At 52.6% G+C, this 27,643-nt stretch overlaps 1 protein-coding gene across 1 annotated transcript; it reads left to right on the top strand.

Annotated features, from left to right (window-relative positions):
• Positions 1-2,044: 2,044 nt before the first annotated feature.
• Positions 2,045-7,689, top strand: LOC134549335 (tumor necrosis factor receptor superfamily member 13C-like). The gene is made up of 3 exons (XM_063394894.1): positions 2,045-2,697; positions 3,186-3,347; positions 4,932-7,689. Exons 1-3 carry the CDS (start codon positions 2,553-2,555, stop codon positions 5,243-5,245), a joined length of 621 nt encoding a protein of 206 aa, XP_063250964.1. The 5' UTR covers positions 2,045-2,552; the 3' UTR covers positions 5,246-7,689.
• The last annotated feature ends 19,954 nt before the right edge of the window (positions 7,690-27,643 follow it).

Genomic DNA, 27,643 nt, shown 5'->3' with positions numbered 1-27,643 from the left:
GACAGTCCTGTGGTGGGACCCATGGAAATAGGAGTTGGGGGTCCCTGAGAGATGATCGACATGGGGGAAGTACAGTGGGGCCATTTGAGAGGTGAGGAAAAAGGGAAGGACAGAGGAGCACACCTCTTTGGGAAAAGGAGACTAGCAGGTAGAAATACCCAAGGGCAAGAGGAACAGCAAAGCCTTTGAAGCAGGGAGGTGGTTTGGGGATAAATATCCTGACAGAACACTGGATGTTTTGTGGTGATCCTCTGCCTACATGTATGTCCTCAGCTCCACCAGCCCACAAGACAAGGTATTTTTTCAGCCTTAGACCCTACACTTGCACTTCTGAGAGCTGCCTACTGGGGACAGTGAGGATTCCAGGTGCCCTCTCCTTGCCAGGTCTCTCCACTGTGGAGCTCAGATGTGGAGTGGAGTGAGCCTTGGCTTTCATTTTCCTCCCTGCTGCGGGTCATGGCACTGCATTACAGCTTTCTATCCCTTCCCGCTGCCCTGCTGCTGGACACTTGTCTCTCCAACTCCCATGCCTGCACCCCGGCCCTCGTCCTCACCTTTGGTGTGCAAGAAGCAGAGGATCAGGTAAAGTGGAATATGGAGAGATGTCCTGCTGTTTGACCTAGCTCCCCCAGCAGGTATGAGCAGGGCAAGCACAGCCTGCTCATGGCAAGCATCAAGGCAGAAGGTGTTGAGCTGTCTGTGCCATTTGTGGCTCAGGGCTGCACTGAGAGAGGGAAGTGCTTGGCATGCCCCTACTCGACTGGAGAGTTTTATTTTGACTAAGATGGAGTGGGAATAACTGAGCCACAAGCACAAGAATGGCCTGCCTCTCACAGCTCCTCATTGCAGCCCAAAGCCCTCTGGCAGCCATTCCTGCTGGCATGGCATAGGGGTGAGGGAGCAAGCACCTGGGCACAATAGCTGGAAGGGGAAGTGAAATCACGGCAGGTGTGGAACTGGTGAGCAATGACCAGTTTTTGGTTGGGACTTTGGCTTACTTGAAGCCCCCCAGTGCCCACGGTGGGACTTGAGACTGTGTTGGGGCTGCTTTGCCATTGCTATGATGCAAAATATCCTCTGGGAATACTGCTGGCAGGGAGGGAGATGTGCTGTAGGGTAGGTCCTCCTCTGCAGGGCATGGGGTACCAAAGAACTGCACTTGGTCTGAGATCTAGCATGGGGAGCTGGTGACTGCACCCTACTCAGGACTTCAGGAGGTGGGATGTGGAGCCTGTGGGCTCAGCTTGCCCAAGTCACTGGTGAGGGGCAGGCACATTCAGGGACTAAGTCCTCAGGCCCACTCAGAGGAGCTCAGCTGCCCAGTGGGGGCACCTGGGTTGGATTTTTTTCCTCCTCCCCTCCCAGCCTTGATCCAGGATGATGGGCAGTAGAGGCCTCACTAGAAGGAGTCCAGATCCTGTAGCTGCTGGAAGGACATGACTCCAGCAGTAAAGTCCTATTAGGGATCTCCTGGGTAGGGCAGGTCACAAGTCTTGCTTCCCTCAGCTGAGAGCCAGCCAACACCTGTGGGTGGCCCCTTTCTTTCCTATGGAGTGAAGAAAAAGAGGATGTGACTTTCATTCGGTAGGAATGGAAGAGATCCACCTACAGCACTAAAATCTATCTCCTCAGGTCGCAAATATCAGGCTTTGATGTGTGGGTATTGGTGGTAGAACATTTCTTCTGCTCCTGATCAGGAATGCCTAAGACTATTAAAGTTTTTTTAAGTCCCTTCCAATGGTTTGAGGACCAGGCTTGCTTGGTATGACCTGCTTTGCTCATGCTCTGCACATTTACTCAGAAGAACCAGATCTGAACCCCAGAGAATGAGACATGCTGCTTAGGAGCCACAAGTCTAGATCTATGTTGGAGAGGATGGAGAGAGCAAGGTGATAGAGAGCACAATCAGCAGGGGCGGAGAACATAAAACAGTTGGCCCGATTGCAGAGCAGTGACTGGCAGAATGTGTCCTCAGGGCAGTGGGAGCTTTTAAAAGGGGAAACATCAGTCCCCTTTCACTCTTCTATTCTGGTCCTTTGCGTTTTCAATCCAAGTCTGATCAGTGCCCCTGGGATGGAGTCTTGTAAGATCTGTGCACAGGAAAGTCTCCTGTAGACACTGGAGGAGACCGAGGGGCTTTTCAGTGTAAGCAAAGGAAGGTGCAGGCTGGGGGACATGCCTGGGCTGGGGACAACATGCAGGTGAGGAGGGGAGGAGTGAGGATCAAGGAGGTCAGGTTGGGACACAATATCACTGGGTATGAGGTGCTGTGTGGCTGAGGCACACGAGGGACTGTGGGGATTTTGAAAGCATGAAATGAAAATGAAAGCATTTTGGAGGAGAGGGGTAGTTTGAGGGCACATTGCAAAGACAGGCAGGGGTAGGGCTTGGTCACTTGCTCTCCTCCTCCCTGGTGAAGATCCGCCCCAGGCCAAGCACAGCAATTGTGAGCCCCAAGGGAGACAACGCAAATTGACAGACTGTATCTCCCTCTGCCACGGGGCCTGGGGCGCTGTGATTTCACACTCCAGTGGCCACATCACTGCTATGCCATGCAAGAGCTGGGCTCTCACTCCCACTCTGCCATGTCCTCATCAGGAAAAGCTGCCATTGCCCCCTCCTGCCTCTCCTTCGAGTGCTTCGACACCCTGACCAAGTCATGCATCAAGTGCTCCGACCTGTTCAAGGACAACACAAGTAAGGGGACAAGGGCAACTGCAGTCTGAGCTCCCCAGGGGTGGGTGGTGGTGGGCCAAGGAGGCTGGGGGCACCCCAGGTGTGGGCAGTTGGAAGGCACCGTCTCCTGAGGATGGCTGTGGAGCTGGCAATGGAGGATGGTGCACCGCCTTCACCTAAAGCAGAGGGAAGAGGGCAGCCAGTTCCAGTGAGAGGAACATGGTGTAGGGAGAAGTCAGATGATCCACCCTGGGGTGGATCAACCTGCCCCAGGGGTGACTGTGGGAAGAGCAGGAATCTCTCTTACCACCCAGGGAGAGGGATTGCAATAAGGGTCTCAGCAAGCATGGGAATATTTTGTTGCTGGTGGCAAGTGGGTCACAGTTAAGTGCCACACTTCTTCCCTGCCACCGCAGCCCCCAAGCCAGCCAGCCAGGTGAAAAAGGCTGCTGCCCTCCTTCCTCCTTCAGCTCTCCCTCTCCTGATACTACCAGCATCTCACCCCACAGCAGAGCCTACCCTGGCACCCACCCTGACCAGCACCTTCCTGATCTTCGGGGTCCCAGTAGTGGTGGGGTTTATCCTGGTTCTGGCTACTCTCTGTGGCTTCCTGGCCTGCAAGGTGGGAAAGTGGAGAAGAAAGAGGAAGGCAGCGGATGAAGAGGACAAAGGTAGGAGACTTCTTTCTCTCACAACACCCTGAGGACCCGGGGGTAGATGGGATCACTTATTGCTGGCTCCCCTGAAGCACATCCCTGCCCAGGCTAGCTCCTCCACCTCAACATCAGCTTTGCAGGCATCACATGGCATTTTGGGGCATCTGAATCACTGCTTGAGTGGTAGTGTCCTGCATTCCCTGGGAACCTATGCCTGTACCTGACTACCAGTGCAACCCTGCTGAGCCATCCCTCCCTTTGCCGGGTCTCTCTGTGCCTTTGTTTACTTAAAGCATGTCCTGGCACCATGCCCTCTCCAGAGGGGACATGTACTGAGCACTGGTGAGTAGCTTTGTGAGCTCACTGGTTTATGAGAGCCCTCTCCCTCAGTAGTCAGAGGACCATGGATGGAGTGGGAGTACTGGGGGCAGTGGTGGACACCTGGGGATGGCTCCAGAGGCAGCCTCTTCCTGTGGTGCTGCAATGGGGATCCTATATGTACCACCCAACTTTCTTCTTGTGCTTGGGATGCCCAGCATCCTCCAACATGCATCCCAAAGACCCCATGCCCTGGCTATCAGGGCCAGCCCCATTAACAGCACTGCAGCACTGCACAGGGTTATCTGGTGCATCAAAATTAGGGCTGGGGTTCAAGGGATGGGGCTGAGCCTTTCCTAGCAGGGTACTTCCAGGACAGTAAGGCCACAGTGCTCCATGATGGCCCATTTTGTTGGGGTGGCTCTTTCCTCCCTTGGGGGCCCCTGCACTGGTACTGATTCAGCCTTGAACAATCTTCTCAGAAGTGGTCTAGCCTGGCTGCACTCCTGCCCATTCCCAGGCAGGGGGTATGGCTCCCCAGGACCCCCAAGAGGGGCTGCCACATAGGGATGCTGACACTCACCACTGCTCCACGACCCAGGTGGGTGTCCACAATGCTGGTTCTTGTGCCCTGGCTTGCCTACATACTTCTGGCAGTGCTGGATGGTGACTCAGAGTGAGGGGACATTACCCACGGCCTTTCTGCTCTGTGACAGCCTGTGACACACATGCCTAGGAAAAATACCAAAAGTGAGAAAGAAGGAAGAAATCCAGTGGTGAGAGAGATCTGATCATTATGGAGAGTGTTGGAGGCACTACTCAGTATCTTGTTGCATGCCCTGGTCTACATCCCTCTTGTCCCCCAAGGCTGCACCAACAGCAAGCCCAGTGCTGTGGCACTGGATATGTGGAAAGTGGCAGGAGGCTTGGGGCTGGAGGCACACGGCTGTGTTCAAAGTGTGTAAACAAATCTATTTTTAAGTGGGAGGCAGTCGGGGAGGGCAAGCTGCCACTGGCTGGGCTCTTCTGCTGCCAGCAGGGTTGAGCAAGAGGGCTTGAAGTGGAAGTGCAAGTTTCAGCCTTTCCCTCTTGTCTTTTAGAGGGGGAGGAAAGCCCATCAGTTGTAAGCAGGAGCAATTCTGCAGCAAGAGAGGTGTGGGGACCTTGCAGACTCCTCCTGTTCCAGATCCATCTTCTCCCCTAGGGACAGGACCGTCTCACTGGGACCTGCCTGACCCCATTCCATGAGCCCAGTAACCCCCTTTTCTTGTCCCTTCTCAGAAAACATAGACATCGCCAGCCCCTTGCCCAGCCAGGACTCTGCAAAGCCAGAGGGAGATGGTGCCCTGAACCCAGCCCCATGCCTGCATCTTGACGGGAGCCAGAAGATGCCAGGGCCACCTAGGAAAGCCAGGGCAAAGCAGAGGCCATTCTGCCAGGGTGATGCTGATGGTGACATTGTTCTGCTCTCTGCTGTGTACCCCCGGCCTGAGGAATGCAAGCACAGCTTACCGCTGCCTGCCACTGAACTGGGGGCCACAGCGCTGGTCACCACCAAAACCACCCAGAACTGCACCAGAGAGGATAGAGTCTGAGGGCAAGTGGAATGGGCCTGGAGTGCTCTGGCCAATCCCTGTGGACACTGACAGCCTGTTCCCAGGACAAGCGAAGTCTTCCATGGATATGAGCACTGTGAAAACCAGGTTTTGGTTTTAGCAAGATCAGCCTTTTAAGATGACTGTCCTTTTTGTGCTGAGTCTCAAGTTACACCTGCTGGAGGAAGCCGAAGTGGATCATGCTGCATTACAATGAACTGTTGACAGCTGCCATGGCTAAACCATTGGGAGGAGGCAGAGAAGACACAACCGGTGAGGATCGAGTGTGGCAGGGACTGCTGTGCCATTTGCAAGGCAGCCGTTGTGCATGGACAGGTCTCCTGATGGATGGGCAATTTCTGGGAGCATGGGGCTGGAACACCAGAAACTGAAACATGAAGCAGGGAGTTACTTTAGGACCAAATCCCACACAGCAGTAGCTCGATTTTTGCTACTGACCTCAATAAAAGGAGACTCAAGGCCATATGGAGCAAGGCACACCTAGCATCTACTCCATTTACAGTCCTGCCACCCTGTCTTCTGCACTCTGTGATACCCAAGTCTTTCCACTCTCAAGGCTGTCTCACGCAGTGGCAGGTATCCACCGGCACTCATGGGAACCCCCTCCACAGCCGGGTACCCTGGCGATAGGAAAAGGTTTGTCTTCCCAAGCAGTGAAGAGGAGAAAAAAATCTGTCCTTGCTTTGACCTACAGTCCCTGAAGTTAAGGAGCACCAGACCAGGCAGTGGAGACTACTAGTCTAGAGGAGCTCCCTGAACTTGTCATTACAGCCCCAGACAAGCATCACTTCAGTTTGCTGCAGAAATAGTGTGTGTCACTTGGGATGGATGCTTCCACACTGCACAAAAGCAGTCAGGGAGTGATATGAGCGTAGGCAGGACGTAATTTATGAGAGAGTCATCAAGGCTTTGCCTGTGTGTGAGAGCTGGCCAGCATTGCTGATCCCAGGCATTTCCCTGTAGATGGTTTTCTTCACCTGCCTGTAAGTGGCTTTAAAGTACAAGAAGGGCTCAGTTTGGGAAATGAACTCATTAGTGTGGGATTGCTGATTCTGAGTAATGACAGCAGCTGATGCCCTCTGAGTGAACAGACTCTGGCAAGAAGCCCCTGGAGAAGGTGATTAGTCACTTAGAAGTGCTTTGAGGGGTTATTTACATGAAGCACCATATCTGGGTCTGCTCTTCCTTATATGAGGTGGCTTCCTCATCTGGGAGGCTTTAGACACTGAACAGAGCTGGCCAAGCAAAGTGTGGGGGCATGGACACCAGGCACTAATGGGCCACCGAATGCCATATTCCCAGTAGGGTCAGCTGGAGGCACTATAATGGAGGGGAATGTCCCTCTGATGATGGGAAGGTGACTCCCTGCCCAAGCCCGAGTTCTCTTTGGGGCTGCAGGACAGATGCTATTGTTGAAGGGTGTCCATCTCTCTTCTCCCCTGTCTGTAGCACTGCAGCCAGACTCATGGCATCTTCCTCATAAAGGCAACCATAGGTGCTGCCACAGGTGCCAAGGCCAAAATTCCTTACCACAGTTCCTCTCCCAGAGGTGAACCCTCATCTGACTGAGGCTCTGCATGATGGGATGGATGGGATGGATCCCTATCTCAGCCTTGGGGCTGAGGATGGTGGAAGAGGTGGTCCACATGCCCAGTGACTGTCTCCTGGGGCTCCAGACACCTGTGGCAGAAACTGTGGAGGCTCAAGGGCTGGTGTCCTAGTTACCCACAGCAGCCATGTTGCCCTTTGCAGAGGGGGTATTGCCATGGCATGAATCAGAAATCTCCTCATCCTCATGCTCCGCACCCAATCCTGTGAAGTAACTTCAAACAACCCTTGTGTATCTGGAGTGGGGAAAAAAGCCAAAGTCAGGTTGGGGGATGTTTTATCACTAGAAGTACTGCTTCTGGAAGACAGAGCAACCTGTTTCAGGGGAGATGGGGGTGATATGGAAATGGAGCAGAACTGCCAGGATCCAACTCCACTTCCCTCCCAGTGATAGCGGCAGCCCAACCCTGTGGATACACTGCCCACCCCAGAGGATCTGGGAATTTTAAAAAGAAACACCCATACAAATCCTATTGGAAAAGCCCCTCTTTCTGCTCAGGTAAGAACCTCTGCTCTCATTTCTGCTGGAGTTTAAGCCAGGCATCTGCCTATATGGGATGCCACTGGCACTTGCAGCACACAGAGTGACAATTGGACCAACACTGTATTCCTCAACCAGTGAGTGTTCCTTGGATCTCCTTTCTGTTATGGCATATGTGGTGTCTTCCCTGCATTGTGTCTGCCTGACTGCCAGCTGTGGTGGGGCGATCCTCCCCTTCTGCCCAATCTGCCCAGGAGGGATTTGTAACCTGCTCTGTGCACTTCTCCGTCCTTATGTTCAACGCAAAGGGTTGTCCATCTTGTCTGCATAGAGAGCCAAGGGAAAAGAGATGAAAAATATTGCAGTAAAAATTAAAGAATAAAGTGAACCCATTGTCAATGCATGCTCAGAGGTCTGAAAGGGGTCCCCATTTTCCTGTCTTTCGGGGTCTCCAGCATGATGGTCCATGGGGTGCAGCAGGGCTTTGAGCCAGAGAGGCTCCTCTGGCAGTGGCTTTATTAACACATTCCCTGTACATGACCATCTGCACAGCCAGGAACCAGCCAAGCCCAGTGACCTGCATCTCCCCACAGCCATGCCAGGAGCTGGCCATTAGGACAAGTACTGGGGGAAGTATTGTGGGGGGGGGAGGGGATGTTGCCTGTGTTTCACTTTCCACAGCAGTTTCTCACTTCCCTCTGTGAGGCAGGAGCTGTGCTTCCTCCTCAGCCTGGCACCTACTCCATTGCCTGCACAACTGCCTAGAAAGACTGGTAAACCTGGGCTTCACCTGGCTGCAGGGTCATGGGGTTTCAGAGCAAGCCAGAGGAAACCCATGGGCAAGAGAAAGCAATTGAAGTTAAAACGCTCCTCACTGCACAATCCCCTCAGTATTTCCCTAGACATTTCAGCTCCACTGACTGTTTTGGAGGAGGTCATGAGCAAATTTGAGCTCCTACAAGTCTCACCAAAAATGCTGGTGGTAAAGGAAATAAGCCTTGGTGTCCCTATAGATATGGGTTTGTTTTCATCTATGGTTCTACAGGCAGGAGCCAGCTGGCCAACAGTGCACGGCAGTGGGAAGAGAGGGAACACCTGGCCAAGGGTCTTCTGCAGCCACCAGTCATATCTGCCAAACACTTTCAAATCCCAAAGGCTCCCCAGACTCCAACGTGAGGCTTTCCTCTGTCACTTTCTCCTCTCCACTCCCATTACTGGTTCACCCACAGGCCCAACTACTCTAGCCTAAAGCACCCCCTACAGGCCTCTGCAGATCCAGCTTGCCCCTCCATGGGCAGGACCTTTTACAGCAGGCAGGGCAGGCAAGGGCAGGCAGGGCAGGCGGGGCAAGAGGGCACCATTTCATCCCGTACATGAAATAATGGCTTGATGGCAAACATCCAACAGGGTCCGTCTGTCTCTGCATGCAGCCTCTGACGCTCCCACTTGCTGCAAGGATGGGGCTGTGTGGCCACGCCATCGTCTGCTTGCGGAACACGGATCTCATCCCATCTCACAGGAACCTTTCCCATCGCTCACTTCCCAGTGCCAGCGATGGCATGGCGATACGTGAGTGTCCCTGCAATCCTTGGGGAACCTCCGTGGGAGACTGGGAGAAGAAGAAAGGTCAGCAGTCCAGAGGCGCCTGCCACGAGGTGGCACTGACACCACACACCGGGCCGCGCGGCTGCAGTGCCGCAAGGAACGGCACGGCAGGGCCTGTGCCCCAAGGCAGCTGGGGCTACCAGAGACAGCCAGGCAGGCTTGTGGCCAGCCGCACTTGGGCCAGACGGCAGGGTGACAGCTGGGTCTGACTCTGTCCGACCACAGAGCCCATCACCATGGCCTCTGGGATGTCCAGGGGAAATGGTCACTGATGGCTGCACGCCTGTGGGGCAACCTGAGGCACAGAGAGCTGCTGCTCCATCTAACAGCACTGAGCACCTCAACCATGGTCCAGCTCCCTTAAGCAGCCCATTCCCAGTGGTGTCAGGCCTCTCTGAGTGTTCTCCAGGACATGGTCCTGCCAGCCAGCATCTCTCTTCTCCATCCCCTCTTTGACAGCCTCTGCCAAAAAGGAAAATACTGCGCTACCCACCAAGCTCCCCTTCTGGAAAAGGCCATGGCTGGAGAGAAGGGGCTGGCTGGGTCCCTGTGCCATGCTGTCAGGGGACCACAGCCTTCCTGAAGCTCCTCATCAGCATCCCTCCCTAATTGCTATCCAGTGCCTAATGACAGTAATTAGGAACAACAAGCTGCCTGGGGACTGGAAGCACTGATGGAGTTGGGGGAGACAGATGGTGTTCGCACTTAAAAAAAATTTTAAAAAACCCCAACCCAACAATAAAACAAAAACAAAAACAAAAACAAAAACAAAAAACCCAGCAACAACAAAAAAACCAAACACAGAAAAAAAAACCCCACCACTCAGCTTCGATCAGCCTCCTTTTCCTTTGCTTAGTGTCTGGATCACTTCAGTCCACAGGCACACCAAGGGAGAGGTTGAGATGTTGCACTGGTCATTTTCAAACACAATATCTGCACGCATACATATGCACATACACATGCACACACACACACACAACCCGCAGAATCACTGGAATTTTAGAGTGCAAGGGAGCTGTGGGAGGGGACACAGTGTCTGCCTGGGTACCTGGCAAGGAGGAGGTTTCCTCACTGCCTTTGTGGACTGATGCTCTCCCCTGGGGCCACCCCCACAGCTCCTGGTTTTGCTGGCTCTGATCTGTGAGCAGCTTCCCAGGGGTATAAGGTGAGGGAACAGCCCAAAACCACCTGAGTAGATGTGGTGAGCAGACAGAAGCTCTCCTGGCAGAAAGAGCTGACCAAGGGACAGCCCCACATTCTCCCCATCACTGTGGAGTGAAGACACCACACTGGATTTTCCACCCAAAACTGGACCTCGGCAACCAGAGCAGTTGGGCAGGGACTGCAATGCACTCAGCTTTATCTGCCTCGAGAAACTCTACCTGCAGAAAATCCCCTTCAAACCCTTTCACACAGCCCCTTTCACCCGAGCCCTGGGGTAATGCCATCTGTCTCCAAAGCTACCTGTCAGACTGCAGGTGTACCTGGGCAGAGAGATGATACTGGGGTCTGAGGGGAACCTCCTTCCTGCCCCTTAGCAGCTGTCCCAAATGCTCTCAGGATGGCCAGGCCTTCGTCCGCCTGAGCACCCTGGGGATGCAGGGATAGGGTTATGCTAGGTAGGGAGGATGCTCAGCCCTGCATTATGGCATGAGCCTGGCCCCGTTCAGGGGATGCTCCAAGAAAAGGCCCAAGGCAGGCATAGGGCAAACCTGCACATCCCCTGGGCTTTGCGGGGTAACTTCCTCCTCTCCCACAGCAAGTGGGGTAATTTTAAACCTCTCCTTCATCCTGGTCACAGCTAGTGAGGCAAGTAGAACCTTGCCAAGTGACACAGACCTCATGTGACACCTGAAGTGATCAGTGGTGACAGGCAGATTGTGCAGAGAGGGCCTCTGCACGCCTTTCAAAGTGCCGCTGTGATAGGGACTGACCCCCCTTACTCCCAGGGACACCTCCAAGGCATGCAAGGCTCTCCTCCTGCTGGGCAGATGGCATTCCCAAAGGGCTGTGGAAGTGGACACAGGATGTGGAAGATCCCCAAAAGTCAGGATCCAGTTTTGGACCCCTCCAAAAAGTCATCTGGGCAGCAAGGTGGCTGGTACCAGAGCTAAAGCAAATGGTGCAGCCTGCCCTGCTCCAAGCTGTATTGCATCCTCCCCTCCCTCTCCTGCCTTATGTTATTTCTTCTTTTTTTCCTCTTTTTCTGTGATGCAAGCCCAGAGTGCAGCCACAGGGCTGCAGAGAGAGGAGGTTGCCAGCAGTGGGGTGCTGTGGGAACGGAGCCCCATGTCCTTCATCTGCTGTCTCCACTGTCAGCTGGCCACAGGTCCCTGGCTGCTGATAGGAGCTATTCTGAGCCTGGATCAATGGGCAAGTGTGGGGGTTTGGGTGACAGCCATAGGAGGCATGCTGGGAGGAGGGCTGCAAGCAGGGAAGAGCAGGTGGGATTTCTCAGGAGATTCTCCCATCTTCCCCTCCTCCCTGCCCCAGTCCTGTAAGGTTTCGATGATGCAGATGTCTTTCTCATTTCCTTCCCTACAGGGGTTGCAGTCTAACTGGGTCCCGCTACCCAGATGTCGCTTCCTGATTTGAGAAGTGCCGGCATTTTGTGGAGTGGCAAAACTCCAGGATGAAGGCACCTGCAGCCAAAAACTGTGGCCAAGACTGAGCTCAGGATGGTAATTTAAATAGGGGTTTACAGTGGGGGTGGGTGATGCACAAAAGATCATCTTCCTCCTCCACCAAAAATAATTGTCATTATTATTCTGTGACAATAATAATATTTGGTAAGGCTGTTAATTCTTGTGAAGTGAGGATAATTTTAAAGCTGGTGATTTAAATGCAGCACTGCAAAAGTGCTGCATTTTAATTTTTTTGATAATTAAAAAAAAAAAAAAGCTGTTTTCTTTAACTCAAAGGTTTGCTTTCTCCATTAGCATTTCCTACGATGTCCAAGAGTTTCCCATTAGCAAATCTGCAGATGATACCAAGTTGGAGGGGAGTGTTGATCTACTGGAGGGTAGGAGGACTCTGCAGAGGGACCTGGACAGACTGGATAGGGAGGCTGAATCCAACAATATGAGGTTTAATAAGACCAAGTGTTCGGTCCTGAACTTTGGCCACAACAATTCCCTGAAGTGCTACAGGCTGGGGACAGAGTGGCTGGACAGCAGTCAGGCAAAAAGGGACCTGGAGGTACTGATTGACATCTGGTTGAATATGAGCCAGCAGTGTGTCCAGGTGGCCAAGAAGGCCAATAGCATCCTGGCCTGTATCAGGAATAGAGTGGTCAGCAGGACTAGGGAAGTGATTCTTCCCCTGTATTTGGCACTGGTTAGGCCAAATAGCTTGAGTCCTGTGTCGACTTCTGGGTCCCTTAATTTAATAAGGATACTGAATGCTGGATCATGTCCAGAGAAGGGCAATGAAGCTGGAGAGAAGGGGCTGCAGCACAATTCTGTTGAGGAGCAGCTGAGGGAGCTGGGGTTGTTTAGCCTGAAGAGGAGGATGCTCAGGGGTGACCTGATCACTCTCCACAAATACCTGAAAGGAGTCTGTGGCCAGGCGAGGGTCAGGCTCTTCTCCCAGGCAGCTAGCAACAGAACAAGAGGACACAATCTTAAGCTTCACCGGAGGAGGTTTAGGACATTAGGAGGAAATTCTTCAGAAAAAAAGGTGATTGGGCATTGGAATGGGCTGCCAGGGAGGTGGAGGAGTCACAGTCCCTGGGGGTGTTTAAGGAAAGACTGGACATGGCACTCAGTATCGTGGTCTTGTTGACTTGGTAGTGTTTGGTCACAGGTTGGACTCAATGATCTCAGAGGTCTTTTCCAACTTAATTGATTCAGTGATTCTGTGACAAGGACCTCAACCCTCGCAGAAAGGATCCAATCTCCTTCCCTTGAGAAGAATAAGCACATGAGGGATGGCTGCAGCTGGTCACCCTTGCTGGCCCCTCATGGCTACTGATGCCTTAAGCTTTAGCTTTTATATTTTCAGATTCTGTGCTACCTAGAGATGTAGTTATGAGCCTTATATTAAGTGCCAGTAAGCTCTCTTCACAGAATAGGTAGACAAAACAAATATTTTTCCTGCTGAGGACCAAGGACAACTTTCAGCCTAACTGCATCAACAATGGTGGACTAAAGAGAGAAAACAAGAAGGATGAGACCTCACAACCTGAAGCTGTAATTGGACAATTAAACCCCAATATGCAAATGGACCAAAACTTAAAAAAATATAAAATCTTATGATTTTTTTTTTTGTGACCATTCTTAGTCCACCTTGGGTATAGCCATGGTCAGGCTCCTGTCCTGCCCAAGGTAGATCCTAGAGGCCTTTCAATGAATACCTACTTTATTTCTTTAGCTCTGTTCAGTCTCTGTTTCAGGTCAGCCTTCCCAAGGTATCACCACCACTGCCCTCCCTTGAGGGTGGTCCTAGCTTATTTGCAGTGTGAATGCAAATGAGAGGGAGCATCATTTTGACACTGGACAATCCTATCATGAACAGTCAGAAAGAACTGGAGCAGTCGATTGGGATGAGGGGGAAGAAGAGACCTGTTAACTCCCTCCCAAGCCCCTTTCAGAGCTACAGCCCAAGCCTCTCCTACTCCCTTAATACATTCCTGACAAATTCCCTTTTGTCTTTCTTCCTGTCCCTCACCATTAATATCAAAATTAAATCTATAAATGCTTCTGGGGTGACACATTTCCCAGTGTATTCCCAGGAGTAGTCTCTCTGGGTTTTTGTTTTGCTCTTCGGCTCCTCAATTATTTATCTCTGCAAGGGAACAGGAAAACAAACTCAGCAAAGCAAACTTCATGTCCTCTAGTCACACCATGAGTTATTAAAAAATATAATAAAAATTCCCCAGTGAGTCATTTAAAAGGCACTTAAGCAGCTTCAACCACAGAGATGGTAGTTATGACTGTTTACAGTCGGTGTTGGGTGGGGAGAGCCAGGGGCAGGACAGAATCTGGATCTCCTCCAACAGGGATGTTTCGGGGGAACCGTACTGATGGACGGTAAACACTAAATGTTCTCATTTACAGTTTAAGGTAATTGCAAGCCTCATATGTTCTGGGGTGGCAGGATGAGGTGATGCAGGGGATGTGGGGGATGTGGAAAGTTATGGAAACTGTGGTGGGATGCAGGGGATGAAAGAATGCAGGAGCATTTGAGTGATGCAGAGCAATGTGGGGTGTGTGGTAGAAGGTGAGGAATGTGTTCAGAGGTGAGGGTGCAGAGCACACAGAGGAATACAACAGATGCAGAGATGAAGAAGATAGAGCGAATTGGGAAGATGCAGGGGGTGTAGAGAGATGTCCATCTGCATGGGCAGGTTGTGCCAGAGTGCTGCTGGGAACTCTCTGCCCCAGCACTCCCTTGCCCACCTGAGCCCCATTCCAGCTCTGATGCCAAAATGCCCACAGGAGCAGCAGTGAAAGAGCCCCCCTGAACACTGCCTCCCTGTGACAGTGAGTGTCCACTGCAGCCAGTTGAGCACTGACCCCATGCTCAGGAGAGATCTCCTTGACCTCTTCACCTGCTGCCTCTCACATCATAGCCTGTTCCCTCTGCTCCCTCAGCTGCTGGGACCTACTGAGGCACATCCAAGTTTTCTGCTCCTCGCCCAGAGAATAGCAGTGGCAATGCAGGTGATGGCTAAATGCTGTGTGTGGAGTGTGTATAGCCCAGCACGGGCTCCAGTAGACAGAAACTGCGGAGGAACCACTGGCCTTGGAGGTGTTAAGAGAAGCTTATCCTAAGCTCATCCCTCACTTTCAGCCCAAATCCAGAGCCCTCCACAGCTAAAATGCTCATGCCTAAATTGTGACATGCTTTGAACTCAGGTTTATATGTGCTGTCACAGGGCCACTGTTGAAGTTTGTCTTGCTTCAAGGGATCCTGTGATCCAGCTTCCACTCATGAAGCCCAAGAAACAGGGTGGGTCCACACAGATCCCTGCTGTCCCCGCTCTGCCCAGGAGCCAGCATGCAGCAAACACTCACGTGGGCAGCCCTTAACCCCTTGGTCCACTGTCCCCACAGCCTGGCATGGCCGACTCGCTGCTCTCCTTGCATGCCGCTGGCACACCGGGCTCTGCTTCAGCTTGAAAGCTGGGAATAGCAAAGGGCATAATTCTAGGAGAAGCGTGTGAAATGTGTTCTGGCAGGTCAGCCAAAAAGCTCTCCAGCGCAAGGAAAGCATTAACATTTGCAAAAGGTCCTTGCAACAAAGCAAGAAATTCCCAGCAGGCAAATCCAGATGTGGGGATCTACAAGCCCTGGGATGCAGACAGCAATGGACAGGCCCACTGGCTTGGGACTGATTCGGGAGTGTCCTGGGAAAGAAGTGTTCCTGGGCAGGAATGTTAACACTGAAGGGATGAAATGGTGGAGGCAATCAGAGTGGGAGGGACTACTTGTTCCTGGCTGGGATTGACAGCACACAGAGGTGCAAGGGGATGGATTTAAGCTTGGTTGGGATAGGATCTCCCCTGGGTCTGAGCTTCTTTTCTCCTTCAGCCCCTCTCCCCCACACCATGGATTTGCAGAGAAGGGATGGGAAAAAAACCCTGAAGCCCACAGCCTGTGATTCATCCTTACTATATTTGCCCATATTATTAGAAAGATGAAAATATAGCCAGAGCTACAATTACAGATTTAGTAAGCATGACTGCCTATTTCAGCACATACTGCCTCTCCCAATGACTCTAACTCTACAGGGGACCAATTTACACCCTCACTAGCATTAAGGCATTGTCCTACACAGTCTACTCATATATCTGGGTGGATATATTCAGCAAGCAAGTCCTTCAGGGCAGCAGTGTTTGGGTTCTGATGCTGCCCACTCAGCATGCTGTGCAACTGGCTGCTGCCTGTAAACCTCTGCCTCAACATTCAGTCTCCTGCTAATGCTCACCCAGATTTTGGGGATTTATCTGTCTGCAGATGCCATAGGCTTTGCAAGCCTTCTCCATCCCTGACAGGGAGTTTGGGATGAATGAAGAGGGAGAGACCCAAAGCGTGCCAGCTTCTTGCTGTAACCCATCCCAAGCCCCCATCTTTTTATGAACAAATTATTAGCAAACCCCACAAGTCTGAACCCACAGATGGCAGTAACCATACCTGGCCGATACGAGCCCTTGTTCCCATGCCTGGCCAGTGGGCTTTGTGCCCACCGGGTAGGAAGGTGGCTGATACCTCCCTGTGACACCTCTCTGTGCTATACCATGTGAGGAGACCTGGTGCCCTCTGTGAGCCTGGGCACAGCACTCTGCTGCATGGGTTCTTCTTCCTTGCTGAACTGTTAAATGCAGTCAAGTGGATGGGATATCTGCTGTAGTCCACTTGCTTGGTTTAAGACATTTTGGGTTGTATAATAATTTGGTTTGTAATAAATCAGGTTTGGTCAATATTTTTCTGCCTGCAAAAGGTGTCTTTCAAGGTTTAATAAAGCAGCAGGCAACTGTGTGACCTGAAGAAGATCAAATAAAATACCAGGTACCAGGTGTGGGTGCTGGTCTCCCGCATCTTGCTAGCAAAGAGACTGTGTACTGAGCCCACTCCAAGTGCAAAAGCTCCTGGGTGTGCCAGTGTGGAGGGGCCAGGAAGGCAGCACTGGATCCCTGCTGCCATCCCAGAAAATGGTGTGTGTTTTCCCATGAGGTGGCAATGCAGTGTCTAGAGCAGCTTATGCCAGGGAGGTGAGGAAGACTCCAGGACCTGTCCTCTCTGCTGCAGTGGGACATAGCTCCACAGGGGTGTGACCCCAACAGGGTGTGCAGTGACACAGATATTTCCACAGCAGTGCAGTGAACTGCATGGCTGAGGTCTGCAGGGAAGATTTCCTTGTGTGACGTTATCCTCCTTTTGCTAGAAGGGAGAATCTCTGCCTTTGGGGTTTTGTTGTTGTTGCTTTGTCTGTTTGTTTGTTTGTTTGTTTTCTGATTGTTTCAGCCCCAAGGAAGGAAAGGGAGGTTGCAAGGGAGCTGACTCTTGGGACAGTGTGTGACGGGAAGCTCTGAGCAGAGGAGACCCCACTGTAGTTGTGTTTGCTGTGAGAGACACTGGAGACTCCACTTTTGGGATTGCAAAACACTGCATGACCCCAGCCATTCACCAGAGAGGTGATGGCACCCCTATTTCTGTCCCTGGGCTCCTAGTGAACATGTGGGAGGTATTTTTATCCTCCCACCAGCTCCCTTAGTCACCGGCGCTTGCTTTAAGTGGGTCAACAGGGAATAAAAGATGCGGCAGCCCTTGCTCCCTTGCTGTCTGTCTCGGACCACATTTACCAGCAGCACTGACTATTCCTCCTCTTGCACTCCATCCTGGCCAAGTGCTATTGGAGACCCAGGAGAGAACTCCCTGGCCCAGGCAGTGTCAGCTGCAATTAACTCTTCGTTTAAAGGCCGGTGGTGAGGCAGCCCCACTGCAGAGTTGCTGTGTGCCAGAACAACAAGGGCTGTCTCCCGGGACAGTGGAGAGGAAGGTGGCTGCTCTGATGGTAGCAGAGGCAGTGTCTTGGAGTGGACATCTGTGCATCTGCACAGGGGAAAGGGGGCAGCAGGAAAATTACATTCATCTCACATGCCCCAGATGCATGGGTACAGGGTGGCAGGGATGGTTGGGGCATTGGGGGCAGGTATGACCCCTCTGAGCCCTTTTGGGAAGGAGATGAGGTTCACTAGGAGAGTCCATAAGGTTTGTATCTGCTGCCAGCAAGGTCATTGAGCAAGTGTAATACACGATGACATCATTTGACAGCAATGACCCCAAAACCATGGTGATCTGCCTGGACAGTTCCAGTCACTGCTGTGACTTCCAGTGCTCACTACCTCACACATCTGTGCACCTAGTGACACCTGTGACCATTGTGCCAGCACCATGGTTCACAAACTCACATTTGATGGCCATCCTGGGAACTGTAGCAAAACTTGAAGGGTTTAGAACCAGGGCTCTGCCTCAGCAATCCCCTGGCTCCAGACCCACTGTGCTGGTGCAGCCCAGCTGATTCTGTGAGCAGTGATCCCTCTTCAAGCAGCAGTGCTAGCTGGTCACCATTTAAACTATTTTAAATTGTTTGTTCCTGAAGGGTGACAACAGAGCTTCACATCTGCTCCCGTCCAGCGTTTCAAAGGTGAGATTTCCACTGCAGTTGCCTTTGTGGCCAACTCCTGGCTTAGAGGTGACAGTGCTCGACTCCAAGGTGACCTCAAGAGATGAGCATGGGGCAAGTGCAGAATCCAGGGAGATTTGGGCCAAATCCTTGTGACATCTTATACCCAGAGAAAAACAGCAAGAGACAAGCTGGGTGCGGGGAGGAGGAGGGCAGAGGAGGCAATGGCTGACAGAACCAGGCAGTTGCCTCCATCACATTTAAGGGAGTTCATTTTCCTCCTGTCTCCTCAGATCTGTCCTCTTGCTGTGCTTGCACAGAGCCACGCAGCTTGGCTGCCCTGGGGAAGAGGCAAAGGGAGGGGGATCTGCTCATCAAGAGATGTCCCAGAGAGGAGCCACAGCTCCAGACACACTGTGCAGAAGGGATTCCAGGCCCTGATGTGAGCCAGATGGAGAGTGAAGGGCTGGCAGCCTGCCTGGGACCCCCACTACATGCACGGAGAGTGGGGTGGGTGCCAGCATCTCACCTCTCCCACTCCGGGGGGAAAGCATCCTTGCTGCAGGAGGAGACTGCAAAGCCCTCCCAGCAGCTCTCTCAGGAGAATACCAGCAGCTCTCAGGAGACCCTGGCACAGTGTTACCCTCAGGCACCTCAGGGCAGAAGCCAGGTCTGCAGAAAGCAAAAAACTGGCATAAAGATTGTGAGAGCAGAACATAAAGAAGGAAAGAAGTGAAGTTTTGGAACTTTTCTTATTTCATCTCTGGCTCCTGAACTTCTACGCTACATTCATTTCACCTTTTCAAGTCTTTTCTCTTGGAGAAGGATGACTAGAAAACCCATACCTTGCTGATGAAGGCAGAGTCCCATGGGCACTTTTGCGGGTGGAGAACCTGGCAGGGGCTTTGATTTCTAAAGCCACAGAGCCTGTCTGACAGGTCAGGAAGGGGAAAGTGGCATGAGAGTGGCAGTGAGGGCAGCATGACTCGCAGTGGCATCCATCCCCTGAGGTAAAGCTGGTGCAACAGGGAAATGTCTCTGGTGATGAGTGGAAGATGGCAGAAGGGCCACTCAGGTGTTGCTAATTTTCAAGACCAGGCTTTTTTTGTCTTAGCAATTCTGTTGCTCAGCAAGGCATGACATTTCCCTGACGCCACCAACTTGTCCACCCCTTCTCCCACTGGTCCTGCTGTCTGATGAGGGCAGGCTGGTGGTGGCCATGCAGCCAGCAAGCTCCTATTCAGAGCTGAAGGACAATTTGGAAATGTGAGCTAAAGATCTAAGGGTGAGATCAATACTAAAACATCCCCTGCCCCTCCAAAGAGCCATTTGGAATCTCTGATGCACGTACTACTTTCACACTGCAGGATGGTTCAAGTGTCTGGGCTTTTCTCCTTCTCCTGAAGTGTTGGAAGTACTTTACCTAGAGCAATCTTGAGCTGTCAGTCTTCCCCATAAAACAGGGTCTCCAGCCTTCGCTCAAGAGGGACAAGCTGAGGCAAGAGAGCTCCCACGTTTGCAAATCTTTATCACTCTGCAATCCTTCATGCCTCCCAAAATCACAGGCCCAGGGTCTGGTCTCAGTTTCCTAGATGCTAAGGGAGCAAAAATCAGGAGATTATTCTGGCCATGCTGTGCTCAGTGACACATTTATGCTAACGTGAATCTCTGGGGCAAGCTGGGAAAGCAGCTTCCTAAGCCAGCTTGGTTTCTGCCCAGGGTGTGGTTCCCTCTTCCCATGCCCCAGACAGGACCCTGGGGAAGGGGCCTTCTGGCCAAGCTCTTTTCCCAGCTTGAAGCTCGGCACATGGCTTCCCTTTTCCAGCAGTGCCAGCCAGGGCCATCTGCCCCATGTCTGCCAGCTGCTCCATCCTTAAAAAAGGTGGTGGATGGGAGTTTTTGCACCTAATTCGGACATGGCCCAAGCCTGCTGGGCTCTCCATGCTGGCATTGGTAGAGGAGTAACCCACTGCTAGTGGATGCCAAGAGTTTATTTTTCTCCTCATATTTGCAATTACTTCCGCTGGTTGTTACAAATATTGGCAAGCTTTAAAAATGATTGGGGCATCCACATCCCTGCATTTACCCTCCTTGCTCCAGCAGCCACAACCTATCTCCAGCCAGGGCAGGGATCATTCTCTGCCTGCAAAAGGCTAATGGTACATCCTGAAACAGAGCATGAGGGGCAGAAAGCAAAAGATGAGGCCAAGAGCAGCACCAGAGGGTAACTGCAAAGCATGTCCAAGGGTTCTTGTGACAAGATGAATGTCCAGCACTGAGAGTCTCATTCCAAGGACATCAGGGACATCTGCCCTCTGCAAGAACTATGACACTGTGGACTGGTTCTCCAAGAAGAGTGATGAGTGAGGATTAGTACCTGGGAGGCTTGAACACAGCTGTCGTCACTCAGAGATATGCCTTCCCTGCCTATGGTATCAGCCAACTCTCAGGAATTTTCACAGCCCCCTCCACCTGTACACTGCTGCACTCAGATGCAGAAGTGAGAGCAGACCTGTTACATCTCCCATCCTGATCCCTCTCTCTTGCTTTTGACATGTTTTTAATGGGGCGGTCTGAGACCTGTCTATAGCTACATACATCTCTCTTATCTGGATTTTCAGGTTTTCTCCTGTTCTGCTTAATTTATTCCTATTCCTTCCACTGTATATTATCCCCCTTTCCCTGTCCTTTGCAGAGCTGCTGATACTTACTGACCCCTCATCCAGCCTTGGCACTTTGCAAACCTCACACAGACCTTCAGAAATTATTTGTTGGGAGCCAGTATCTTGCCTTTTTACTTTTCTGTTCTTTTCCCCAAGATTTGCCATGGATCCTCCTGCATCCCTGGTCATAGGAGTTTTCAGTGTGCCCTGGTCCCTTGTTCCCTTTGGGTGGGTGCACCCACCAGCCGTCCTTGTATTAGTCCCAAAGCTGTTCACTAATTTGCTCTTCCTGTGTGGAAAACACAAGACTTGTTTCACCTAAAGCCCTGCTGCTTGTGGCATCTGTCCTGTCCTTGGGCTGGGATTTGGGAGGCAGAAGGAAAATGACATATCTGGTAGGAGCACCAAGGTGACTCCTGATTGCAGCAGCAAGGCTGCTACCGGCATAGCATGGGGACAGTCTCTATGTGGGAAAGTGGCATGCTTGATTTTTAGTCTCCCAAAACACAGAGGCTTATTGCACAACAAAATGTCATCAGGGTAATGGTAGGAGACCTGAAGCAAATCTCTGCCACTAATAGGATTGGGCCATCTTCAGCAGGTCTCACTTGCAAAGGCGGATCATGCCAAAATGAAGCTGGCTTGAAAGCCCACAGGGGCCCAGTGGGCAAGGGAGCTCTGCTCACAGCCAGCCCTCTGATAGCAAAGTCCTCTCCTTCCTCTGTAATCCAGTGAAAAGAGACATCAGTGGACGAGTACATCCATCCTGGGACACTCTTGGGAAGCCAAGGGCACATAGAGCTTGCAGTTTGCTGCTACAGAGGGGAAGAGGCAGGCTGGCACCGCCACTGTGGAAGGGCAGGTGGAGGAAAATGATGGTCCCAAAGGCAGCACGTTGCTCTGTGCAGAGGGCATTGCACATGCACACCTCTGTGTTTTCTTTACCTTCTCACCCTTGTTCTCTTCCACTGGAAAAGCAAAACTGATTCTCTGGGCCTTCCCTGCCCTTCCCTGGTGTTAATTAAAGATGTTTCCTATCCTGTTCTGCTCACAAGCCTTCCCCAGCATCTGCCTGAAGTTCCTCTTTCTAAGGACACATCTCTGATTTTTTTCCACCCTCTGGTATCTCAAGAAAGGGCAGGAGCCCAGTGGATTGGGCCCCAGTGGAGGCAGCTTTTGCTGGAAAAGGGTTATCATGACAGGAGGAGTCTGCTGAGCCCCTTCAATCTCTGCTGGAAGAGCCTGTCCCCCAGCACAGGGAAGAGCTGGCAGAGGGGGAGGTGGATGTGCTCCTGCTGCCAATGTGCCACCAGTTATCCTCTGTTTCTATGTCAAGATGTTGGTCTCGTAGAAGCAAAGATTTCATCAACATTTATACCCCACTCTAACCACATACACAATTACATCCACCTGGCCCAAACTTGTGCTGTGTGGGGGTCATGAGCCCCTACATGTCTCCTGGTTCCAGAGGATGAGGAGGGACAGCTGGTTTGCACAGAAGCATCCTGCCCTGCTGGCCAAGCCATGATGCCCTGCGGGCTCCGAGCCACCCGCAGCACCTGAGTGTACCTGGCAGCCGGCCGGTACCTGTGCCAGAGCCTGTGCTTGGCACAGCCATCGTTCCTGAGGAGAGGCTCTGCTGCTGCTGCCGGTCTGACACCAGGACAGCACGCAGCACGCTGCTCCCAACCATATGGCCTCCTCTTGCAGACCCTGCCTCGGCCGCCGGAACAGGCGCCCTAAATCCCCCATCCCAGCAAACCTCAACAGCTAGCTGCCACCACCACCATCTCAGGTCCTCAAGCACAGGAGGGGAAGCACTGGGTCCCTTTTGCTCCCATGGTCTGGTTTTTATTGCTCCACAGTTGGCTGAAGGTGCCTAGGGCTGGCACTACTGCCTCCCACCCACCCCTGATGCAGACCCTCCTTCACACACAGCTGTTAGGCTGATCCCAAGGGATGCCCAGCATTGCAATGGCTGTTCTCATTCTTTCTCTCTTTGGGTTATGCCCTAAATAATTGTGGTTTGAATCAGTGTGTTGCATGAGGGGTGGTCAGGGGTGAGAGTGAAGGGGGTGGAGAGAGGGAGTGTAGCCAAAGATGCCACTCCACTGCTGAGTAAGCTGGGCTGTGCATTGCTGCTTCCAGGTGTTTATATGGCTTTTTAATGCTTGAATAAATGGTAGAAACTTACTTTAAAGAGGAAAGGAGGGAATACTCGGGATCCACCCAGGATAGCAGCAGGGACCTGCCGCACAAGCGTAGAAGGAGGTTTGAGGCTGGGGTACTCCTGCTCAGCCTGCAGGCACCAATGAGGGGACAGTTTTGGGTCCAACATCCCACTGACTGCCCTGAAGCTCAGATGAGTGTAAAGGGGGCTGCAAAGACTCTACAGTCTTTACACTGCAAATCCTCTACACTGCACCTGAGCTAGCCAGGTGATGGGTACCAACTGCCTGCAAAGGGGGAGCATTTACCAGCACTGTCTCCAAGGCTAATCCTAAAAGCAAAGTCCATATGCAGACAGTCTGGGGGTCACAGCTGATGCTCATGGACTTTTGTGCTGTATGTGGAGGCACAGCTGCCCTCCAACAGTGGCAGCTGGGGGAGCTCAGGCTTCCAGCCCAGATCCTGCTTGTCCATATACTGTGACATAAATTAAAAATAAGCCTTGCTTTGAGCTGGTTTTTTCCTCATTCCTCTGGATGTCATTTGAATTCAAATCCAGCTGCCTTTGGGAAGCTGGAAGCTTGCAAATCTCAACTTTTGAATGTTTGCAGTTATGATGGTAATGGTAAAGCACATATGCTTCTGTGTTCTCTATAAGTCATTATGAGACACAGTTGCTCTTTTACAGCTGTTTTACAGCCAGACCATCAAGCACAGGCAGGAGAATAAAACCCTTGTGAACACTGGGCTGGAAATAGGTGGATGGTGGCTGCTCTGGGCTCAGCCACCTCATCTCTGTGCCTCCCTCAGTGCATTTAACTTTCCCCTGCTTTAGTTTTCCAACACCAGTAGCCCAAGATCTGCTTTGGTTTCCCTAATCCATTGAGACTATGATAATGTGAGGAGGGGAGTAGCATCATATTGCACATTAGCCCAACCCAGGGATCCCTAATTGCAGTCCAGGGATCCCATATCCTAGTCCTAGACGATGGGTCTCACAAAATTCAGAACTTCCAAGCAGGATGCTGATGGCCAAAGAAATTTCTGTCACAGAGACAAAGGCAAGGGGAGACTCTTCCCTGGCTCTAGCCCTGGCTGGAACAGAACCAGCTTCAGTAGCTGAAGTATTGGAGGGAAGTAGATTTGTCTGGTGTATCTGGGGAATGGTGGGAGGTGTGGGGGGATGCACACACCCCATGAACCCTCAGGGATGGTGGCAGGAGCTCTACCTCTCCTCTGCCTCCAGGCAGGAGACAGTGTCACAGTGCATGCTGGAAGCTCTTTGTGACAGTCTTCCTTCGCCTTCAGCTCATCCTAGCTGATGATGTTGAGTGTTAGCTGTTGATTTGCAAGGAGCAAAACCCACTCTGGCAGCACTCCTCAGCACACAAGCATGAGGTGTTGTAGACCTCCTATCAGAGCACAGCCCTTCAAGATGGGACATCCATCCCACAGCAACACCCTTTCCCTCATTTACCCTTTGCTGGGGAGTCCAGCTCAGTCCTGAATGGTAAAAATCACTCTTTTGGAGGGGAAGGTGTCTCTGTTTCCCCGGGTGGGGAGGGAGGGAGGGCTGGCTGGGTAGCTTTGGGGCTCCAAACACCCACTTTAGCTTTTCTCAGGAGCTGACTGCACCCCAAATCCTCCCACATTCAGGGGGGCTCCCAGGGCTTTACTTCACACTGATGATGGTGATGGCTCCCTCCTCCTCCTGCTGTTAGGGCAAGAGCCTGGCAGCTCTGCTAGGCTTGCATCTCCATGATCAATGGAGATCTGCGTCTGTTGGGCTCTCTGGCTGTTGATCTCCAGATCACCGTGCCCTGCCAGAAACAATCTGTTTACAGTGTCAGCGCTCGGTGTATCCCTCCCCACTTGGTGTTGAATGGCCTGTATATCCTATTTCTGCAGGTGCAGAGACACCCTTCTGTAGTCCAGGTGGCATTGTCCCTACAGGGAATATTTATATGACATCCTCCAAGGCTGCTGGTCAAAGTTTAACAGATCTCTTCTCCCAAATGCCTGTCCCTAGAAGTGCCCGTGGATGTTGCAAGCATGTTCTTTGTTTTTTCTCCAGAGGTCCTTGCTGACCTGAATTTTCCTGTGGGTCCTGGTGGTCCTGCTGCTGCTTCCCAATGATGTGAGAGTGTAGGTGCCGGGCTACAGGATTTCCCTCTCACAACCCCTTCCTTCCCTTTGGGGATACAGCTAGTGGCTGGGTCACTTATTTGACTAAGATGAGCTGACGGCTCAGCAGGGCTGCGGGCTGCAGCCCCTGGTGTCAGCACTGCACAGAGCCAGCCCCGGCCAGCACTGAGTGCCAGGGACGTGCCGGGAGGGTGCTCCTCTGCACCATGCCCTTGGCTTTGGTTTCCTTCTGGGCTGATGCACACAACTAACGCCTGTGAGTGGCTCTTCCTCCCTCCTTCTCGCTCCCAGAAACCCTTGGGCTGCTTCACACTCAGTAAACACCCTCCTCCCCGTGCCTTAAATCCGTTTCCTTTCTCCCAGGTCATGCCAGGCAACTATTTTCCAGCAAACTCCCTGATTTTGGCCAGTTTTTCTCTCTGCCTGTTAAGGCTGTTAAACTCTCTAGGCCCAGGGGGCGACTCTGCTTGCATACAGGTCGGGAGCAATCACCCAGTGCCTGGGAAATGATTGCTGGTGTTACCTGGGCAGAAGCAAACTTTCCTTGCGCAGTGTCTCTCAAGGCCGATGCTGCTTTTGGCTATTAGTAGTAATGACTCCCATGTCTGCAACTTCCAGAAGATGGGGCCTTTCATCAAAGAGCCCTCCCTGATGCAGGGAAAATGTGGCTTTTGGACACGAGCAGTTTTCTTCTGCCTCACTAGATTTTTATATCTTTCAGGAGGCTCTGGAGGTTACAAGCTACCTTACCTAATGGATCTCTATTAGGCTGAGGCACTGGGGGCCGATCGGACAAGTCCCAGGCTCCAGCTGCTCTCCTCATCCATGCTTTCAATGTCTTTGATTTTTGCCAGACTCCAGATGGGAAATGACCAGGGGCCTGCAGGGCTCAGGCTTGATGAATAGGGAAAGGATATTTTATCCTCTAAATTCATCCTCCAGCAAAACACACGAGTGTTTCACCCTTGATGGGGTGGGAAGCTTTTTGTGCAAAGCTCCAACCTGAAATACCAGATTGCCATGATGCACAGGCAGGATGATGATGGAGTGTTTTATCCCATGTGAGACCCTCAGCCTGCCCCCTGTGATGTGGCAGGTAAGGCATGGCTCCTGAGGACAGGCTGGTCCACAGAGCTTCAGTGTTGGCCCAAAGGAGGCATCTGCTAGAAGGAGGTGAGCCTCCCTGACCTGTTTAATCCCACCTCCATCATTATAATGTCTTTTTGTATCACCACTTGCCTGGGAGCTGGCATCTTCTGTGCCAGCACTATGCAGCCCAAGGCCAGCCACATCCCCAGGCTAAAGTACCAACAGGGCAAGACAGGACAATGCATTCATTGTTCATCCTCTCTCTCACAGAGCATGGAGGGAATATATGCCCAAGAACACAGTGGTGATGCCAGATTTGCTGACCTTCCCTGGTACACGATTTAGGTCTGTCTGGAGGTGATGAGGCTGCAGCCACAGCTCCCATATGCCACTGCCCCTCCCTCCAACCACCCGTGTTACAGGTGGTAAGATGTGTAATGTGTCAGTGCTGGGCAAGGGGCCCAATGGCCCCTCAGTTTGCCCTACTCTGCTCTTACCACAATGGACCCAGAGCAGGAAAAGCAAATCATGCCCTTCTGGGAAGAGGAGCTGGCAATGAGGATGAATACCACCTTTATAGGTGGCACCAGGCAAAGACCAGAGCAGTAGGTGCACATTCACCAGAGAATATGAAATTCGAAGTCCAAACACAGGGCCAGCCTGTGGCTGGCTGAAAATCAGTGTGACTCTGTGAAGGATGACTTTCCAGGGGTGCCCCAGTAGCCTCCCACTTTGCCCATCCTACAGCCCACCGTCGACAGCTCCCCTCGGGAGATGCTCTGATGTTCACAAGGGACTGAAACTGCTGCTCTCCCCACTTCCCTAAGTGTCCCCTCACTGAGGGGCTGCAGAAGGGCACCCCACCACCCCGGGGGCTCTGTTCCCGCCGCATACATCCCTCCTGTACCACTAGGTGCCAGCGTGCGGCCCCGCAGCTCCCGTCCGGGCGAGTGGGGGTGTCGCGGCGGGGCTTAGTGCTCGGGGGTAGGCGGGCAGCGCGGGACTGGTGCCACTCGCGCCCGGCCGCCCGCGGCGGCTGCCCGACGAGGAGGGCAGGTGTCCTGCCGCCCGGTGGCGGCGGGGAGCCTTGCAGAGGACTCGATGAAGGACCTTCTCCGGTTTCCTCGTGAGGCTGTCAGGCGGCGGAGGAGTCGAGCCCCCTGCTCCTCGCTGGCCGCGCCGGCTCCCTCCCCCTCTCTCCTGCACTCCTCCTCCTCCTGCTGCTGCTTCTTTTGCTCCTCCCGCCCTGGTGTGAAGGGCTTTTGCTGCTTCTCCCTCCTCTCTCCCCCACCGTCTCCTCGGCGGAGTGTGGTGCCGGGAGGCGCGGGCAGAGGCGCAGGGATGGGGCTGCCGCCGGCGCCCGACCCGACCGCCCACTCCCGCCGCTCTCCGCCGCGTTCCTTCCCCGGCCGGCCGGAGGCGGCGGCTCTCCCATGCCGCCCGCCTCGCCCCCTGCTCTGAATCTCTCTGCCCATCTGCCGATCTGGG

This window comes from Prinia subflava, chromosome 4 (assembly GCF_021018805.1).
Source record: "Prinia subflava isolate CZ2003 ecotype Zambia chromosome 4, Cam_Psub_1.2, whole genome shotgun sequence".
NCBI classification, from domain to species: domain Eukaryota; kingdom Metazoa; phylum Chordata; class Aves; order Passeriformes; family Cisticolidae; genus Prinia; species Prinia subflava.
The sequence above is the reverse complement of the archived record's forward strand: the minus strand, read 5'-3'. Positions and strand labels throughout refer to the sequence as shown.

What these genes read in the sequence shown, in the direction of transcription:
- LOC134549335 (XM_063394894.1), top strand. Translation starts at nt 2,553, where the DNA reads ATGCAAGAGCTGGGCTCTCACTCCCACTCTGCCATGTCCTCATCAGGA. An exon ending in CCTGTTCAAGGACAACACAA is followed by an intron (nt 2,698 to 3,185) that starts GTAAGGGGACAA and finishes CTCACCCCACAG; the next exon opens with CAGAGCCTACCCTGGCACCC. An exon ending in AGCGGATGAAGAGGACAAAG is followed by an intron (nt 3,348 to 4,931) that starts GTAGGAGACTTC and finishes GTCCCTTCTCAG; the next exon opens with AAAACATAGACATCGCCAGC.